This window comes from Argentina silus (assembly GCF_951799395.1).
Source record: "Argentina silus genome assembly, chromosome: 8".
NCBI lineage: Eukaryota > Metazoa > Chordata > Actinopteri > Argentiniformes > Argentinidae > Argentina > Argentina silus.
This window is the reverse complement of record NC_139662.1, coordinates 4,722,044-4,743,054: the sequence shown is the minus strand read 5'-3', so window position 1 is coordinate 4,743,054 and position 21,011 is coordinate 4,722,044. Positions and strand designations below refer to the sequence as shown.

The 21,011-nt window shown below is 42.4% G+C and overlaps 1 protein-coding gene across 2 annotated transcripts; it reads left to right on the top strand.

The window, feature by feature from the left end:
* The first annotated feature begins 11 nt into the window (after window positions 1-11).
* On the top strand, window positions 12-1,892 carry her9 (hairy-related 9). 2 transcript variants are annotated; one of them, XM_083674819.1, is made up of 4 exons: window positions 12-372; window positions 522-617; window positions 746-833; window positions 972-1,892. In XM_083674819.1, exons 1-4 carry the CDS (start codon window positions 265-267, stop codon window positions 1,550-1,552), a joined length of 873 nt encoding a protein of 290 aa, XP_083530945.1. In that variant the 5' UTR covers window positions 12-264; the 3' UTR covers window positions 1,553-1,892. The 2 variants fall into 2 exon arrangements, with proteins under 2 accessions (XP_083530945.1, XP_083530944.1); XM_083674818.1 differs by having other exon boundaries at window positions 969-1,892.
* The last annotated feature ends 19,119 nt before the right edge of the window (window positions 1,893-21,011 follow it).

The window sequence follows — 21,011 nt, the reverse complement described above, 5'->3', positions numbered from 1 at the left end:
AGACTCGACCTGCCCAACGCAGCCTGGCCCAGCGCACGCTCTTGTACTTAGATGACAGTCCGGCGATAACAAGTGATATACCTGATCAGTGCGACTCTCTCACTTCTCCGTAACTGCCATAGGATATCTTTCACACTTGTTAGGTCTAAACAATAAGGAAAAGTGATACCGTGCAACATTTTGAAACTTTTTCGGCTTTTTACGCCTCCAAAAAGGATATACTTACTTTTTTTTGCCTGTCTTGAGGAGGTCATTTAATTCAAAATGCCAGCCGATACATTGGAGAAACAAACGGCATCGCCTATTGCTGGTGCCCCTGCAAATGGATCTCATACTCCAGACAAACCCAAAAATGCCAGCGAGCATAGAAAGGTAAACTTTTAATACTGCCAATAGATTTGTCATGCTTTATTACTTCCTTAGTAGGTACATTGAACTGTATGGCTGTGTAGGCATAGCCAAACATTTTTGCATTCTGAATCGCTCGTGAACATGCAATTAATGTACAAATTGTTTTGCAGTCGTCAAAGCCCATCATGGAGAAACGTCGGAGAGCAAGAATAAATGAAAGCCTTGGCCAACTGAAGACACTCATCCTCGATGCACTTAAAAAAGATGTAAGTTTAAGTGAAATTTAAGCATGGTTAATTAAATGTAAAAATCTAAGTTTGGTTATTGCCTGGAATTGTATTTGTTGTCAGTAGGCCTACACATTCTTATAGTCCTTCCATATTGTTATCCACAGAGTTCCAGACATTCTAAATTGGAGAAAGCCGATATTTTGGAGATGACAGTGAAGCACTTGCGGAACTTGCAACGTGTGCAGATGACCGGTAAGTTGAAATGCAATGTTTTCTTTGGCCCGGTCAGACCAATACTTCCAATAATTTCCTTCATCAATGTGCACGTTGTAATTTAATGAAAAGGCACAACTTCTTACGAATTCTCTTTCTCTTCTCTTTTCTCAGCAGCACTGTCAGCTGACACTACCGTCCTCAGTAAATACCGGGCGGGTTTCAATGAATGCATGAACGAAGTCACTCGCTTCGTGTCCACCTGCGAGGGGGTGAATACGGAGGTGAGGTCGCGGCTTCTCAACCACCTGTCCGGCTGCCTAGGCCAAATGATCGCCATGAACTACCCACAACCAGCCCAAGCTCAACAGGCCCACCTTGCGCAGCCCCTTCATGTGCAGCTACCCTCTACGTTGCCCATCAACAGTTCCTCCATGGGTTCGAAACTCAGCCCCGCAGAAGCCCTGTCTCCTCAAGTCTTTGGGGGGTTTCAGCTTGTGCCCGCCACCGACGGACAATTTGCCTTTTTAATCCCAAACCCTGCCTTCTCCTCCTCCACGACCCCAGTTATCCCCCTGTACGCGAATACAGGTGTGCCTGTCACAGTTAACGCCAGTCCCGTCCATGCCAGCTCTGCGCCAACAGTTACATCCCCTGTCCATGGGATGACATCATTCCCTGGGGTGTCCCAGGCTGTGAGCCCAGTTGGTGTCAGCACTGGTTCGGAGAGCACTGAGCCTGTTTGGCGGCCCTGGTAGTTTATTGGGGAAAAGAGACACTACGTAAAGAAATATATTTTCATGAAGTTAATAGTTCCGTTTTAGGGAACATGGTTTCCTTTGTTGGACGTGGCAAAAGTTTATTTTAATTTATTGGCTGAATCCAACATTTGGATGTTGGTGATAAATATGCTGTTCATACAATGGAAAATGTATTCAAATGTTTGTGATGAAGTACTTTTTATGGAAAGATTTAGTTTTGTACAAAGTTGTTATTGATTGTTATACCAAAGCTGTGTGTTTTTATATTGTTTGTCGTTTTATGTTTGGAAATTGAAGTTGGGCAATGGCCCATTGATCTAATAAATCAATTGTCAGAAATGAACTTGTTGTCTTCTCTGTTTAAGTATCACTGCTAGCCTATATGTAATAATGAACCCATTATTTAAGACACACAAGGAGTGTTCAGAATAATGTTTTGGCCCGTGCAAAAGGTACATATTAGGCCCGTGCATAAAAGTTCAATTTCTGATAGTTTTGTTTATTAACTATTGCCAAAGCAGATAGGCTATTCTCGCAGGGTTAGCCTAGTAGACCAAAAAACTGTATTGGAATCCTGACGGCTAAGCCTCACTACAACTTTTCACCAGTTTGGCGGGAATTAGTCATCTTGGTGTCCTCTAAAATAATGTACAATAGGTTGAAGTGACAATGGCGGGGGGTGTATTTTTTCTTTTGCAAAAAGGTAATTAAAAGTTTGAAAAGGTTCTCATCCTGTATGCAGCGGGATCTTTAAGAAGTCTTAAAACCTATTCATGAGCCTGGGAAATGCGCTTTGGGGTTAATGTCACTAACAGATTGTCTCACTGAATGGAGAATATGGAAGGATCCTCGCTTCTTTTTGTGCACCAATTGTTCAGTTCTGCCCCAAATAGGCATACCTGAATAGCGGGAAAACGAAGGAACGAGGGGAGTTTAGTGCCTTGGCGGGTAAATTTGATGGAGAGTTGAACTGATCAAAGCAAACACTCATGGACCGAATGACATTGGATTTTATATTCGAAGGGTCCTTTGAGTTTATCTTCAAACCCACACTTTAATGAATAAAGATAACCCCTCACTCCAACTCTCTCTCTCTTTCGCTCGCTCGCTCGCTCGCGCACACGCACACACACACACACACACACACACACACACACACACACACACACACACACACACACACACACACACACACACACACACACACACACACACACACACACACACACCGCTCCTATATGTTATCCGTGGATGTAAACTTATCTTTCCCAATGAGTGCGGTCCGGAACTCTGGGACGTGTTGCTGTGGCGGGCGGCGTGGCGCTAGCCGTGTGTCAGCCACTTGCAGCCAGCGGGCCCCTTTTACTTGGGATTAGGTTACACCCTGGTGACCGCCGGTCAGAAAAAAGTTAAACACTGACTCACGCCAGTGCGAGCAAGTAGTTTCCAGCAGGTATTACTTAAGAAGGGACTCTCTTTTGCCAATTGATCAGAATACCTAATTCATCGCCGCGCGTAAAATGTTCATCTTATCCCTTTTTAGTCATATGACAGTTAATCATTTTATAACAAACAGCAGTTGTGTGTGTGGTTAATTGGTATAGTTTCCTTTTCACTTTTTCACCCTGGAGTCTTTCGATGCCCCGAGAATGACACCGAAAATGGCATTCTGAAACTCCGAGCCAGCAATGTATAAAGGGCTGCTTCTACACAGAGCGCATAACTGAAACACTAGTTGGCAGTGTGTGGGCTCTGCGGCTGTTCCTTCTGCCTGCGTGTCTGAGTTAATAGTTCAGAGATGCCTTTGTGGTGCTGAGGTCGTGAGAACCGAGCGAACTAGACTGCTTGCGGCCGGGCAGAGCGCCAATCAGTAAATCCCCACTGGCAGGCCGGGTAGTGCATTGGGCCGCGCCGCCATTCTCCGGAGGTGAGGAGGCGCACACGCGCGCCCGCCAAGAAGTGAGCCTCGACTGGTGTATGTGAGAAGCTGGACTGAGCTATAGCACACTCCCACCCGCGCGCCCCAGAGGGAGTTTACTGAGTCCTTCCTATTTTAGATGGCCATGAGTTAAACAACGGCTCATACTGTAGGAAACGGTAGATGTTTTGAGGGAAGATAAGTTTAATCATTATTTTGGAGTTTATAGGCTACTGCATAGGCTTACTTTATATTGTATTAATTACACTTCTATTAAATCGTTAAATCTAGGCCTACATAGTTATAGGCCTAGTCTACAAAAAAGCAAAAGGCTGTAAGAATGCAAGTCAATGTTAAATACGCGGGAATTCCCCCCATTTGCCAGTGTCTGGTTATCAATAGAATTCCTATAGATGGTGAATATCCCTTGGGGAGTTGCGCAATGATATCCCTTGGGAGATGATGCTATTGAAAGGGTCGGGGTCGCGTTCGTGGGGCTGGCAAATTATAATTCTCATTAACTCAACAGGGAAGACCGCGAGTGTAGAACACAAGCAACAATATTTCAGTCTCTGGCTTCAAATTCCAAAATAGACATTAGAAAACAAATGTAAACTCATACACTATATATATAATTGATAATTGATTCTTATGTATATCAGAGACACTATAAAAACAAAGATATTAATTCCAAAATCACATTAACTATTATCCTTGCATTAAGATGGACTCAATTCAACTTATTAAGTTATTTGTTGATGACATTTTTGCATTTTAGCTAATTTTAAGAGTGTCATAGCAAAGGGTCTGAATACTTACAGTATGTACATGAGGTATTTCTGTATTTCATTTTTAAGAAATGTAGTGACATTTGTGTTCCCATTTTAAATTGAGTCTGTAACACAACAAAATGTGGAAAAAGTGAAGGGGTCGGCTGGTCCCCACTTTTGGTATGAAGTTGAGAGATGGGGCATAAATGTGACTCTCAAATTCTCAAACTCTCAAATTCATAGACAGAGCTCCATTGATGCAAGGCCAGTTAATGATATTGAAATTCTAGTTTTAAACATATTTCAAAGCTAGACTTAGTTTGTTTACAAAGACAATGTTTCAATGAAGAACCTTATATTTAGGGTTATTATAAGGTAAGGCAGACGAATCATGTACATCTCATGTTCTTCGAGAATCTATCAATGGGTATATCATTAACTGAAACGACGATTGAACAGCAGAACAAATCCTAGATTGCGCCTTTATCAAGTTTCTTTTGTTATTGTTCTACAAACATTGTGTAATTAATTATAAAAAAAATGGAAAGCATTTTTTTAGATACTTTTTTTAGAAAGTCCTAACATATAGGCTATCATTATATGGGCTTTTAAGCTTCTCAGCCCTTCTTGATTCAAGCTCCCAAACAAGTTTTGGCGATGGGCAAGGAGGTTTTTTGTGCACTATTGGTTTTGACCACAAGGAGGTACAACCTAAATGCCAACGCACAAGGTGAAAATCCCAACCCAATCTCATGAAAGGAACCTGCAAATAGCATGTATCGGCAGACCCCAATAAACCTGTATATCCGTTTTTTTCTGCCAGCAAATCACCAGGTTTTTCAAACCTGCAATTATCGTGAATTTCAATGGTCAATAAACAGCTAAAACAAATCTGAGTTTATGCCTTTAAAGGTGATAGAGGTATACAAATATGTTTGGCCATGTTATAATGTTACAATGTTAGTCAGCTCAAGGTACGGGAGTAAGGTTGTTGCCTGAGCTCAACCACATTGACTCTCAGATGGAGGTCTGTCTAAATTTGCTCCTCAGTCAGAAGACGCATGCATGAAGACAGGAGGAAATGCTCAACATGCTTGGCTATGGAGGCCAGTGAGGGAAAGGTTAGTGAGTGGACCTGCTTTCCTGAGAAACGCCAGAGAGATCAGCATTTAAAGGGACACTTGACATATTTTTGACCTCAAAATCATTGTACAGGCACTACAAACATGTGGGCATCTGAAAATAGGGGTAATGACATGGTTTTGAAAACTACAAGGAGCTTTAACGAGGAGTTGGCTTACTGTTCCCGAATTAGCTACTGCCTGGTTTGTTTACATCCATAAGCACCACGCTGGCGCATAGATCTATCAATTGTGTTTACTAACGTGCATCCTAGCTTAGACGCGCTGGGAGCCGCAAAGCACTATGGGTAGATTTCATAATTCAGACATATTACTTCCTGGTCTGTTAAAAGTCCATTTTATGGCTTATTTGCGCAAAAATGTTTAATATTTCCTGGCTACTTAGACAACAAAGACCACTTGCTGTTGAGTAGTGGTGACCATCAGTGAAATGTGAAGGAGCAGGTTGTAAGTCAGTTGGAAAGCTGCCACCTCTTGCCACAAATATGAAATTCTGTTCGATTTTCGAAACCACAACATCCTCCCTAATAGTAATATAACCTCCCAAAATGGACTTGCAGTGTCAGATATTAGCTGTTGTGTTTCTGCATGCATGCACAATTTGATTCTGCTTCTATAGGGTTCATCATTAAATGATGAGATTCTGAAGACTTCTACACATTGTTAATGTGTTTACATTCAGACTATGTGCAAGGTGTGGAACCATATAGAGAAATAAATATTAGCAAAGGTTTTTATATTGGATAGTGTCAATGTTAGGGAATCCTTTTTAGAAGAGGTAAGAAAGAGAGAATGATTGTTTTTGGAGAATACTACCATCAATATATTTTGAAGTGGTGGTTGTCCTGCCTACATAGAGCTCTCAATGAAGTAGTTTTCCAAGGTTGCAAAGGCATCAGGAACCAGGGTTAGCAAGAGGTGGTTGATGATGTAAAAGACAGCTATACATCTGTTTCACAGAAACCATTCTGGAGTTCACCCGAGTGTTCACCCCGACACACACACACACACACACACACACACACACACACACACACACACACACACACACACAGACGCACACACACACAGACGCACACACACACACACACACACACACACACACACACACACACACACACACACACACACACACACACACCCCTTCAACCTCCAGTCATGGTATTTATAGTAAGAGACCACTTATCCCTGGGAGCGGGCGTGGGGTGGGGTGGTGGGGTGTGTGTAGCCAGAGGAGGTGAGGCCGGGTGGGCAGACATGTAGGGACGCGCCAGGCCTGATCAGATATCACAGGCCCCGGGTGCTGCATGGCCCGCTGATCCTTGTCGCTTGTCTGCAGGACGTATTTCTGAGGCAAGGTTTGGCTTTTCAGCGGCTTCTCTGGTTTCAAGACATGGGGCCCATCGCTTTAAGCCTTTGCAACTGGTGCAGATTCCACAGGAGAAAGTAAGGACCCTCTTGACAGGCAAGAGGTCCCCGCCAAGTATTTATACTCCTGACTCCTAGGTGGCCTTGAAGGAGCCTTGCCCTGAAATCTGGACACATTATGTATTTATCTATCCGGGGGATCCTTGTCTTTCCCCCCCAGACTGGTCAGCTGTTGTTCTATTTTAACTGGAGGTCCAGAGTTCATGTTGCATCTCAAAGGTAAGCACTTAGCTAATGGTGTCTTAATTTACAGAACTGTGAAAGAAAAACACTTTAAACACAGGATCTTTCAGTTTCAATTTCATGGCCCCCATACATACTTTGGCATGCAATTAATGTAGTCATGTCTTGATTAAAGGGTTAGTTCAGGATGTTATATCTCATTTTCCTTGGAGTGTTGTCTGACACTTTTTTCGGTCAAAGTCGCATTCTTGAACGACTGCTGTGCTTGTCTGCAAGCATAAGCCCTATAGTGGAAGTGGATGGGACTAGATCAGTAGTGTGGGAACAGATCTCAGGGCAGCACTGTTGGTGATCTCTTGGGCACAGGAAAGTGTGTGTGTGTGTGTGTGTATGCATGTGTGTGTGTGCGTGTGTGTGTGTGTGTGAAAGAGAGAGAGAGAGAGAGAGAGAGAGAGAATCAGCTACAGTCTCAACACATGTCCAGACATGTCCCAGTTTTGACACCTAAGAGCAACTTACCCAGTGCCATTAGGGCCACTAATCAACACATTTAGAGCAAAAGATTAAAGATACTCAGACAATGACAAACATGGATAAAATCTGGCCTCCTGAAACTCCATGTGTGGATGTTGTACATTGTACTGGATGGTTGTGCCACTATGTACTAGATATGATACAAAACTGTGGATTATTATATATATACCCAAAAGTATATATTTTTAATAGAAACCTTGTAACACTCTGAATTGGCACACTCACAGTTTATCAATCCACTTGTATTTTGTGGGCAGACAATAGAATATTATTGCATTCTTGGAGGCGACAGTATCTCACCTTTCTGTCCCCACCATCCTTGTCTTGTCAGACCCTTAATTTTTTCAGATCCTGGATGTGCTGAAAGCTGCAGTGGTTTAAAGGCATTATCACTTTATCACGCTTGTGCCCCAGGAGTGGCGGCCATTGTCCCCAAACAGGATGTCCTGGTGTCTGGTCCTCCCTCACACACAGACACACACACACACACACACACACACACAGACACACACACACACACACACACACACACACACACATACACACATACACATACACATACACATACACACACACACACACACACACACACACACAGGGCTAATGGGGCTGGGGGTATTTCAGGAGAAGGGTGCACAGGGATATTGTGACAAATCCCCAAACCAGATGTTACCAGCTTTTAAAAAGATGGCACTGCTTTCAAGCCGTGGAGTCTTCCTTCCTCTCACCATGTCAAAAGATCAACTTGTTGTTCTTCCTTCCTTTATCATGCGATTTCCCCACATGTGGTTTTGGATTGTAAATGCCCTCCAGTCACTAGTAACAGAGGTGGTGTGTAAGGAGTTATGAGTCCTTGTCTTTTTCTTTATGTTCACTCTCCTCCTCTTTTCATACCATGGGAATGTAAACATTCTTCCTCTTTGCTCTTGTTTTTCTTATGGTAAATGTTGAACAGTGTGCCCACCACCATCATGGTTTTATTGCTTTGATTCTCATGCAAGAGGCAGTGGAGACAAGTGTCAATAAGTGGATGGTCCCACTCCAAACAAATGTGCTGAGAGAATGGCAAAGAGAGCTGAGAATGCAGCTGGGTACACACACACACACACACACACACACACACACACACACACACACGCAGACGCTCTTTATACTCATATGACTGTACCACGCCTTACACGCTATGTCCTGAAACCTAAACTCTTAACTGTAACACATATCACTGGAGGCTTAACTATTTGCAGTTATATCCTTTCTTCTGAGAAAGTTTAACAGGACAAAGTATGTGCACAGTTGTTTTTTACTAATGGTTATATCTACATCAACAACAACAAATTAGATATTGAAGATGTATAATAAGGTGATTGATATTGTATACATATGACACTTTCTACTGATATGATGCTATACCGTGTTACGTCAATGAAAATAAAAAGCATGAAATGACCAGTAATTGATACTGTAGGTAAATGTCATTGTATCCTGGCAAAAAAAGAGTTTTGAACCATGCACACTTAGTCATACCCAATGTCATACTCTTATCTATACTGATACAATAAACAGCTCTTTAGTGATGCTTTACAATGGCTGCTGGCAGTGAGCTGACATAGAGTAAACACAGGAACCAAAGCCCCTGTGCCATTCTGCTTATTTTACTCTGTCTTCTGGCAATTACCTGAGGATGGATCACCCCTCCACCTGAACCACTCATCTGGAGTCTCCCTCCGCTCTCGAGTGGTGATGAGACAAGGCCACATGATAAATGCATGTACTGATAAGAACTGATAAGGTAACCGCTGGCAACATACTCACCCACGCGCACTGGACACACACCAGCACACACTCATACCTATTCATATTATATGTACACATCTACATGTAGAGGAACAAATACAAGAGCAGACACTCTCTCAAAATGCACAAATACAGATACATCAAGACTGGATGGACATGTCCGCTCATGCAGAAACACAGCTGGCTCGTGTGTGTGTGTGTGTGTGTGTGTGTGTGTGTGTATGTGTGTGTGTGTGTGTGTGTATGTGTGTGTGTGTGTGTGTGTGTATGTGTGTGTGTGTGTGTGTGTGTGTATGTGTGTGTGTGTGTGTGTGTGTGTGTGTGTGTGTGTGTGTGTGTGTGTGTGTGTGTGTGTAGGCCATGCTTGCGAGGCCCTGCTGTGTTGTCCCATGCTGATTGACAGTGGTGGCCTGCTGTACAATAGGTGCTCTTTGCTCTCTGTCTGACTGTATAAACATTGAGTAGGATGGATCCCTCAAGCAGAACTCCAGTATTGATCAGTTCACCTATCCCACAGCCGCTCACATTGTCCTCAGCTCTTTCTCCCCCCTGCCAATCAATAGCTCTTTGTGTTGATTTCTACCCATTGACAAATCACTCTGCTCCAATGCCTTTGTGCGGCTGTCAATCAGACGGAATGTATCGCCTCGTCTCATCCTCATTTGAACCTTTTAGACTGCATTCCGTGAGAGGAGGATACAATATGTTACATCGAGATAAATACCGCCACATGTTTGAAGTTGATCACTTTTACGTTATTTTAACCAAATATGACAGTTTTTTTATAGAAAAAATTAAATCATATAAACCTACATAAAAGAATCAAACATCATGCTGTAGTTGCACTACACAATGATGAATGCAATGATGTAAAGGTTTTTATAATTTCTCCAAGTGCTTCAATAAGTCTCATTGTGTTACATAATTGATAGGGTTTGTAGCAAGAAGGCATGCACTTGCAGCATAGCACACCCTCCCAAACCTGAAGATAAGTTGTGGTCAAGTTTGATTCGATTTTTCAGATACTCAACTATCATATAAGTATCCTCCGCTGCTGACTATCCACACTCCTCTCCGCAAGGCTAATTGGATGCAGCCGACTAATCCCCTTTTAAAAAGGTGCCGATCCTCATCAACCTGTCAACATATAAAAGTCATGCGAGTCATTAAACACCATTGTCTAAATGAGGGATCCTTTCCTGAGAGTGCTGCCTCAGCCCTACCAACAATACCCACAGAGGCTCATGAAGTTGGGCCGGGGATTTTCAGAGAGCGCTTCTTGGCTGGCTTTCTATGGCTTCCTTCCATTGACATCAGCACTGTTAGCCTCCCTGGCTGGATGCAGGTCAGCTTCCCTGTATGTGTTTATCCCATCTAACCGATCCCATTCTTTTTGATGTGGCCACTTGCCATGGTTTAACGTCCACCGGTCAGAGGTTCCCGGTCCTAGACACAACAGTCTATCCGGGGAAAAACAGGCCCCTCTGATGCCTCACTCTTCCTATATTGTCTCAGATGATTCCGATTGGGGAGAGCGTTATTGTTTGGACCATGTCTTTGTAGTGTGGGCCCATCCTTGTGGAATGTGGGGCTTCCTCTGGTGTATTTATAGACCCTGTGTGAATTCAAGGGCGGTTTTCAGTATGTGTAATGCAGTACAGTGTGTGTATGTGTTAGAGTGCATGTCTGAACGTGGGTGTCTGAGGGTTTGCCTGCGTATGGGAAAAGGGATGTATTCTTTACATTCTATAAGAGATACAAGAGATACAATATATAAAAGTTCCTCTTATTGCCACACAACAAGGTTGGTGGAATTAGTTTTCAATACAGCATAGTGGGAACATACAGTACGGTACACCAATGAAGACAAGAAAGACAATAAAATAATGATATTCTATTCTATTTCACTTCTTCAGTTGGCCATCTCCACTATAGACAGTAGAGTGGAGTTTTGGGACAGATCCAGGCAAGGTCCTCTGTGACCGATGAAGTGTTTCGTTGGGGTGTACCAGGTCACCTGGGGTCCCTGACCCCCCAAAAGTAAAGGTTTCCTTAGGTCTAGGTCTTTGACAGTGGTCAATGGATGCGTCCATGCAGTAGACAGACAGGCGGATGACTGGGGTGAATCTTCAGGAACAGCCAAGTCATATTTACAGAGCTCTGTCACCTCAACAGGGGAATCTCTTCTGATTTTCACTCACATCCAGCAACCTTTGCTGATACATTGTGACGCTTTTTTTTTTTACCCAAGGAAACATTTTGGGGGACAAAGCGTGTGTGTGTGTGTGTGTGTGTGTGTGTGTGTGTGTGTGCATACAATACATGTGTACATGCACATCTTTCTGATGATTGGAAGGATGACAACCGTTGAATTGGTCTGAATTTAAACTGATTAGTCAGATTTCTAGAATTGACTGACTAGAAACTAAATTGACTGTGGGTCAATCGCAGCTAACAAAAAGCTATGAGTTTTTTGCTAATGTTATGTTTCATATTCAAAGCACAGCATCTGTCACTATAAACATTTTGGATTATTTTTCTTTTCTTCAGATTTGGAGTAAAAGATTGGCCCTCTCATTATTACAACCCCCCACCATGCAATGCCTCAGATGATATCACCAAATATATCTTTGGTGAGTAATCCACAAAGACAGCTCTTAAAATGTCTTTTGTCACACACACATCTCTCCTAATGGAATTAAGTGTTTTGCACTCAAATTACTTTTTACTAAGGAGGATATCTTCTCAAATAACCATTGTAAATCAAATGATCAATCATTGCTAATTGCCAGTGTATTTAGTGAAATAAGACTTTCCAGTGGAGACTTCCTTTGTTCATGGTCAGACATTTTGTATCACTAATATTTTGTTTGGTAAGGTTACACAAGTTGCTATGGAAGAGCATGAGCTACTCTTCAACAAGTTTGCATGCACTTTCCTGTTGATCAACAAACTTAGCATTTTTGCAAGACATTGAGAAAGTAGGCTGTACTTATAATGCCACAAGAAAACACGTTTAAACAAAAATACAATTTCAATATACTTTGACTTACTTCTTTTACCCAAAATATATTTAAATCAACAAAGAGTTATCTAGTTGTTTTAATGAATAAATTCAAGTTATGTATATTATATACGTTTCATTCAGTTTCATTTTATAATATTTCTAACTTTATGCCATTGCGCTTCTCTGTTTTCCCCCCTCATTTTTAAACAGTAGGAGAGGCTCTTTAATGTCCGTATTAATGCAGAAGCAGGTGGTAAAGAACCCTTTGTTAATCACTTAATGATGAATTCCCCCACTTTACATGGTGGCTTTTTCAGCAGTGTCTTACTTCTTGTGCATGGGCTGTGGAAACTTTATAAAAAGTTTATTTTACCATGAAATGAGTAGGCACGAATAAATGGCAAACTTTGGGGTTTTGTCTGCCAAAGCAGTCAGCCTATTGGGGGTCCACAGACTAGGCAGGTTTGGACCATATGTCATCATTCCGAGCCATTGTGTGGGCGTGTCTCTGTGGCAACCGCATCAGCTGTGGCCATTGTGTGGCGGGACTCAATGGCCCATATATTCATTGCAGGGCTATTGCGGGCCCTGCAACAGAAACAAATTGATACATACACGCCCCAGCCCCATTTGGCTCGCATGACACATTTCAAATGAACAAAAAAAGAACATTTTAGCCTGTTGAAAATCTTGAGAAAAGCTTGGTCGTCATGGAGACCAGGCGGTGAAGGCGACACGGGCCATTAAACTCCAATCAGATGTAAATTTGGGCTGCCCCCGGGCTCACAGACTGAGAGCCCCCTTCACACTGCAGACACAAATTAAACAGTTTGTTTGCCAATTCACATGTCATCTTAATGGCTTTTTATTCGTTTGCCCTTTGTTTAAATGAACAGAATTACAAACCATCATTGATTTATAATATCAGACCACTTCAGCTGCCTGTTAGTAATATAACCATCTCTCACTTGACCCTAGATAGTTAAAGAAGATAAAGGACACTTTTAGAACACATTTTAGTGTTACTAAGAGCACGTCTTCAATCTTAAGAGAGGAACCTCCATGCACATAAATTTTTTCTCAAATACAAAATTGCTATTATAAATCAGATTTTTGTAAATTTATATAAATATAGGCTAACATACTCGTTGAAGTGACATTGCAATGGAGTAAGTGTAAGTGTGTGAGTGGTGATCGTTTTGAATGACAAAATTGTGATGTAAAATGATCTACAAACATTGTTCAATTTGTTCTCCCTCCCATTTAATCTTGATATTACTTTTTGCTCTTTTCTTTGAGGGCGTGCATCAAATTTTAAAAGAGTTTCAAATTTCAAAAATAAAATATTGCTATATTTTATAATATAAAAAGATATCAAATTCCACTCAAGATGATTATTTTTACCGCATCTCTATTGTGGTATTCATGGAGGAACAGTTGCATTGTGTACTTGTTTATGAGCCAACGATAAATCCTGAGCTGTTTTTATCATTTCCCTGTGAGTGACAGATGAGCTGTTGAGCTGGTTCGAATTCCCAACCATCATACTTTCGGTTTCAATTACACCAATGTCCACTGTCCTGTCTACTTGTCAAGATATTCCTGTTACAGATACATGAGACTCAGCACCGGGGGAAGTGTGGGTTTTTCACATGAGGTGAAGTTTTCATACATGTTTTTTTTCTTTTTGAAAATTGACTGTAAAGCAGGAAGTAACTTTATGGAAAACAAGGAGCCATTGGGTGACGCTGTCTCCAGGACAGGAAGCAATGTGCCCTCATGATTGGGCAGAGAAAATATTTAGCTTGACTCGATGGCTGGAGATTTGTTCAAGCCCGCCAGGCCTTTTTGTCTGCTTATGGTCTGCACTTTCTGGTGTGTTATTGTAATAATTAGGATTATTATGTTTCACACAGGCCTGGTCTCCTGTGTGGAAGCAGAGGGCAGTGAGGGGAGAGACCGCCTGGACCTTGGTGATGTGTCCACTCAACCTCTAGAACGGTCATTGCTCCCGGCCTCAATCACCCAATGATCTGTTCCCCAGTCAAACCCTTTGATTGGTTCCTAATAGTCATTTGCAAATTGTCAGTCTAGGTTTACTGAATTCACTTCAGTTGTATGGCTTGTAGATTCTCGGAAATCATTAGGATTACACTCTAATCATTGCCAATCAAAGTGAATTTGTCATCCATGTTCTGAATGAATAGAGAGAATGGTGTTATGTTAATGAGGGATGAGTGTGTGGCCCTCTTGTTCCCTCTCGTCTTCAGGAGGCTGTAGCCTCGCTATTCTTACTGTGGATTCATACTGTAAAAAGCTTCATGTTGTGACAACACTGGAAAGGCGGAACGCAGCATGGCCTCCGCTGGCGCCGTCCCAAAACGAACTGGGACCTGCAGTCACAAGTGGAGCGGGAGCCTCCCTGACACCAGCCCACAGTCTCACTGCCGCAACCCCCCCCCCCCCCCCCCCCCCCAGCCACCAGCCACGGATGGACTCTTCCATGCAGGGCGGAGTGGAATACTAATTTGACAGAAGGATGACTGATTACAGCAGCAACAGTAAGAACACTGCTCATTTTCAGAGGGCATTGTTTCCACCCTCTGCCCTCCCATTGAGTCCTAGCCTCTCTATTAGCCAGTCATCTCCTGTCTCCAGTGGGTGACATGTATCGCACAGCGGTGCAATAGGTTCACTAACGGTTTGTTGTTGCCAACTCCTCCACCCATCCCCAGTCAAAAGCGTCTTCCTATGCAACTGATAGAGGGGTTTTATAGTTTTGTATGGTCTCCAGATAAATCTAATTGTAAGGAATATGAGGCAAAATGATGTGACCATTCCCAATATTCTAAACCGATTTTGTTCAAAATAACTCTTTACTCAGCATGTTATTTTCTAAGACCCTTTCAGACAATTATATTAAAGTTCCTAAACAGTGACACCAGTGAAAATATTAAACGTTTTGTCTAACATATGGTTTTGTCTATGCATTTATGTTAAAGGGAGGGAGGCAGAGAGAGGCAAAGAGAAAGAGTGAAAAGAACCAAGATGGCAGGCTGTCTGGATGTCTGGTGTCTACACACATTGCTTCCTTGTCCACTGGTGGCTGTGGAGGATTCATTAAGCCCACATTCATCCTACCATGATTGACAGGTCCCTGCAGCCAGTGTCATCCCACTCTTTAAATGCCCAAAAGTCCCGGGCAATCATCACGTAGTCCAATGGCCCATCTGGTTGCTCCACCAAGATAACAAGGGTGTCCTTCAGGAATAAGAGGGGGAGAGAGAAAGTTAAAGACAGAATACGATTCTCTGGGGTCCATAGGCTTCAATTATTCAGAGCTTATCTTTTCAGGTCTCCTGATCTTTAAATGAATAAAGTGCTGGCCGCATTACTGCTAGCTGAGTGCACCTCTATAGGGACTGGAGGAGGATCAGGGCTGTGGGTTACGGTGTCAATCTAGCGGTGACCCCTGGGGTTAGGGAGGTGACATTATGTAGTGACAGGGCTGAGGCATCCCCTTTTAGCTCCCCTTTTAAAGCCTGGACAGATAAATGGAGAGGGCAATCACATTAGGGAGGTTTTTTTCTTCTTCTCGCTCCTCTCCATTTAAAAAAAAAAAAACCCTCCTATAATCCTGAAGTGCGTCTTGGCTATTGACTTTAAAGTTAGCTTTAGAACTGTGGCTATGAAAGGCAGAAGGCAAAAGTCAGAGGGTTAAGCTGCCACTATTGCTGCTGTCGTCAGTGATGAGGGCCGCATCTAATGTTCTCAGAGGTGGAAATGTGGGCACCTGAAGAACAGAGGTATGGGCACACATAATACACACACACACACACACACACACACACACACACACACACACACACACACACACACACACACACACACACACAGACACACACACACACACACTGCAGTGGAAAGCCTTGGTGCTGAAATCATTTATGTTGAAGTTGTACTGTTTCCTATGGAGCTGAAATGTACTTCTTGTATTAAAACAGACTCCTCATGCTTTCTCAAAACATGAATGTTCGTGAGTTCAACATGATTTTTTACTCTCAAAGCCCTGGATTAGATTCCAATCCCCCTTCAGCCTACAGCATGGTAGCACAGTCCCCATACATATGGCATTCCACAGCTTATCTGAGAGCCTGGGTCTAATCTAGGGGTCAGATCCTCTCCTAATGTTGATCCAGACTGGACTCACCCAGCACACACAGGGAGTTTTCACTAGTCCCTCTCCTAACTGGGCACTGGGCCAGACTCCGGAGAACAGGAGCGCTGCTCACCCCAAACGGGAGTTGGTTGGGCCATCCACTGTGTATTCCCAGAGAGCAAACCCTCAGATCTTCCGACAAGTGTTGCAGAGGCCTCGGTTTTGATTCCCCCCTCATAGAAATGGCTGGGAGATTCTCATGCCACTGCACAATGCCTAAACAAGCGGGTATGTCTAATTCAATTAAGTCCACAAGATTGTGCCAAGTGGGCCTGGGTCCTGTGTGACAGGGGTAATGAGGGAGCTTTGAGCGGGCCGAGGACGGGGGTGAGGAAGGGGTTGAGGGGGAGGAGGGGGAGAGGGGGGTGCTCCCCTAATTCAGCTCTCTTTACTTCAGGCTGTACCCAACTCTGTGCTTTCATGTGCCACAGAAGACCAAGCAACACTCATTTACGCCTTTCTGAAATGGAATATTTCAAATTCCGAGACTACTGCCCCAAATGGGTTTGAAGAGGGGCACTGATAGATAGGCCTTTATGAGTGGAGGGTCCTCAGAATTCCCCTGATCAGCGCTCGGTAGTGTTTCCATATTTGGACAAAAGAAACAATGCCTCAGAGGAGATGTGAGGGACTGTTACTCATAGCCTGACTCAACTAGTGACTCAACAAACACGATACACTTGATACAGACTCTTTCTGATACAGACTGTTTTTTTGTGTAGATTTCCATTCAAACTGTTATTGAATAGATTCCATAGGAATAAGTTTAGGTTGAGTCTCAACACAATTCAAAAGACTGTATGAATGCAGTCATTCTACTACAATACAAACATATTTATTTTATGTTTTTCATGCTTTTATATTTGAAGTTATAAATTGTGGTGCATTATTCAATGCATCATTCAATTATGCATCAAGAGCAACAAGCTCTTTTTTTTTTAACCATAACAATTTATACATTTTAACCTTTTTCTGTACCTTCTACATACATTCTTTATCAAAATAATGTCACAGTCAAATTGAGCATCATCTGGCATTTATTTGAGTAAAATGTTCATTCATACAACCCAATAGTCTTGAATGATAACACAGGTTTAATCTCATAACCCTCATAATAAAACAATCTAAAGTATTTGAACAATCAACAAAAAAGGAAAATACCAGTAGATGAGATCGGAAACTCTGAATTTCCGATAGACATTGTTTCAGAGTAACCTGCCTTCTTGTGTTTCCACTACTTTTGACTTCAGTTGGCAAGCATCTTGGACCTAAGAAGCCTTTAGTTTCAGTGAAACTCCCAAAGGACTCCCGCTGCTCCTCTGGAACCACATCCCCGGCTTGCACAAAAAACCCTCTTAAACATTTGACTTTCTCACAGAAACAGCTTGCTAAATGGCATTTGTGTAATGGACTCCTGCTAGGGTTCATATGCGTTGTATACCCACATTGCACAAAGTTGTGTCAACACCATTACCATGAGAATGCCCCGAAAGAAAGGGGAGAAAAGGACTTTTTTGAATAAAAATCTGAAACTATAGAATTCTTTGTTTTCCGAGGAAAAAAGATGAAATCAAAGACGTTGATGGTCATTTTTTTCTATCGGAAAAGTGCGGCTGAATGAATGTCTTATTTACATGCCAAAGGGAAGGGCTGTGGTTTTAAAGGATGGGAAAACTGGGGCCTCTATTATGGTGGGTGCTGGTAGCAGGGGCCGTGGCTCTGACGGCAGCCTCCCTGCCAGGCAGCGGTTAACAAGGCCCTGGCTGAATTAGAGAATGGCAATGAGTTTTTAATTGGTGACACATTATATTTATCAAGTTGACAGCGGAGTCCTGCGCCACGGCCTTTCTTGTTTTGTCCCTGTGCGCGCATTACTTCCCCCTAGGTGCCCCTGCATGATACCCCCCATCCAGCGGGGTCCCTCACGTGTGAAGAAAGAAGAAAAACATAATAATCGGGCATCAAGCTGAATGATAACATTGAATTATTCAGCACCTCCCACCCCTCCATCTTTTAACAAAAGCTACTCACTAGCCCAATCACTGCAAGACAGTTTAAACCTTTGCATAAAAGCAAATCCTTTTCAGCCGTATTTATCCAATGTGACAGAGGCTCTGCTGCATGGATGGAAAAGTTATTAACAAGTGTTTAATATTTGTATGGAAGTGTTTGGTCACCCTCTCCTCATGGCATTTATGTGTGGCGTTCCAATACAGAGATGAGCTCATGACTTAAAAACACTTCATAATGACACTCAATAAGGCCAATATGACCATATGTCATGAATATATTAGGATTCAAATGAACTCCCATTATAATAGTTAAATGTACTCAAACATATCATTAATGATATTGTGCTTGTTAGTCCACTGCAGTCATCCTCTGTAATTTTTCAACAAATTTGAACATACCGTACATCGTTATTGATTGTAATCATAGAATAACAGTAAGAAATTAGAGACCATTTTTCCCTCACTCCTTAACATGCTATTATCATTGAGAAATCTGCAGTTAGATATTTATGGATGATGGATTCATGTTACTAAGAGAGCAATCATTATGTAAGACTTAACCACTGTTATAATTATGATTGGAACAAAAAATGAAAGTATTCTGGACAATGATGCTTTCATTCAAATGTCTATCCTCCAAGTATTATGGGTCAGAATATTTTCATGTATACTTCTACATCAACATGATCTATAAACCGTAAATTTCCCTAGTACATCCCCATGTATTTCTAAGAACTTTCAAGGGATTAAAATAAAGAGTAAGTATTTTTTGCACTCTTTAATCTTAAACATTGCTTGTGTTTGAGAATCAACAGGAGTGCACCAAAACTCAACAGATTTGGATAAATCCTTTGTTGACTTCGGGCTCCACGAAGAGGAGGGGGGGGTTGAGGGAAGAGTGCCCAGCTCTGCTCGGCTCTTTAGAATGGCGAGAAAGAAAGGAGCGGGGCGAAGGAGGCCTAATGAAATATTTAAGATTTGGGCTAGAAAGGAGCCCTGAAAAAGATAGCAACAAAAGGGTCTGCTGAGGGGCTCCATTGTCCCGGGGCCAGGCGGAAGCAGGGGCCGAGCTGCTACAGATGTGAGGAGGGCCCATATTGAGCAGGGCTGTGTAGGCTCTGCTCACAGCTGTGTCACTGCACTCCCGCCCCAGCCACCAGACCCAGCCTTTGTGCGCCATTGTGAAGGCCACAGAGCGCCGATTTTACACTGAGCTGATTGCACAGCAACGGCTTTGTGTCGCCAACAAGGAGGCCCCACCCTGCCCTGACCATGCTCTCTCTCTCTCTCTCTCTCTCTCTCACACACACACACACACACACACACACGCACACGCACGCACACGCACACACACACACACACACACACACACACACACACACATACACACACACACACACACACACACACACACACACACACCACCCTCATACCAATCCCACCATCCCTCAGTTCACTCCCCTTTTTGAGAAGTTTTGTTCTATAAGGATGACAAGGTGATGAATTCCCTCTCTGTGGGCTTATATGAACTGTTGTGGGGGCCAGGAGTGAGTAACCCTAACCCTAAGCTCTGCTCTTGTCCTGTCTCTTCCTCCAAGATCTGCCTATTTAGCGCTTAACTGCTTTTGATTAATGGGGGCCCTATTCTATGCAACATATGCCATTTTCAGGGCCCTGAAGAGCAGCACGTTTGTTAATGTTTTTGAGTAATGATGTCACAAGGTCATAGTAAGCTTTTTGGACACAATAAAAGAAAAGAGAGGAGAAAGGGGACTAGTTGCTATTGGAGGGAAAACAATCAGTTTGTACATCTGTTGTTCAATAAATGTGTTTAAGTTCTTAAAGAAGTTTTTCAGATTCTAGTTAATTTCATGCCGTGTGACTTTGCCAATCCTATACAGTTTATGGTAACTTTACTCAACGTAAGTAAAACATGACATCATATTCACTATCTTTTTACTATAGCAAATACATTTAGATTTAGAATTATTATAATTTAATCAGGCTATTGCAAGTCAATATATTCACTTTTAGAACTAAATGTTTTAAAAAGGACCAAACACCAAGGATAAGCATCATCTTTGTCTTATGAGATACAGTAATGACTTAAATCATGACATCATAGTTAGTCCACTATGAAACCTATCTCACATATTTTCTCAATATCTCAAAGACTTAAAAAGACCCCCAAAAGACAGAAAGGACATTCAGTAACACCTTAACACCTTTCACATTAAGTTGACCCTTAAAGTCCCTATGCCACCTGTGTAGCAACAAATCGCTTTACTCTGTTAAGGCATTTACACAGCAAATACTAATGTACTATCTAAAAACATGTTAATACAGTGTTGTTACAAGACTAATTACACAGGTATAGGAGAAACTATCAATGTATACAGGCAACTTCATGTTACTTCATGTTAAAGGGTCAATCTGGGATTAAAAAAAA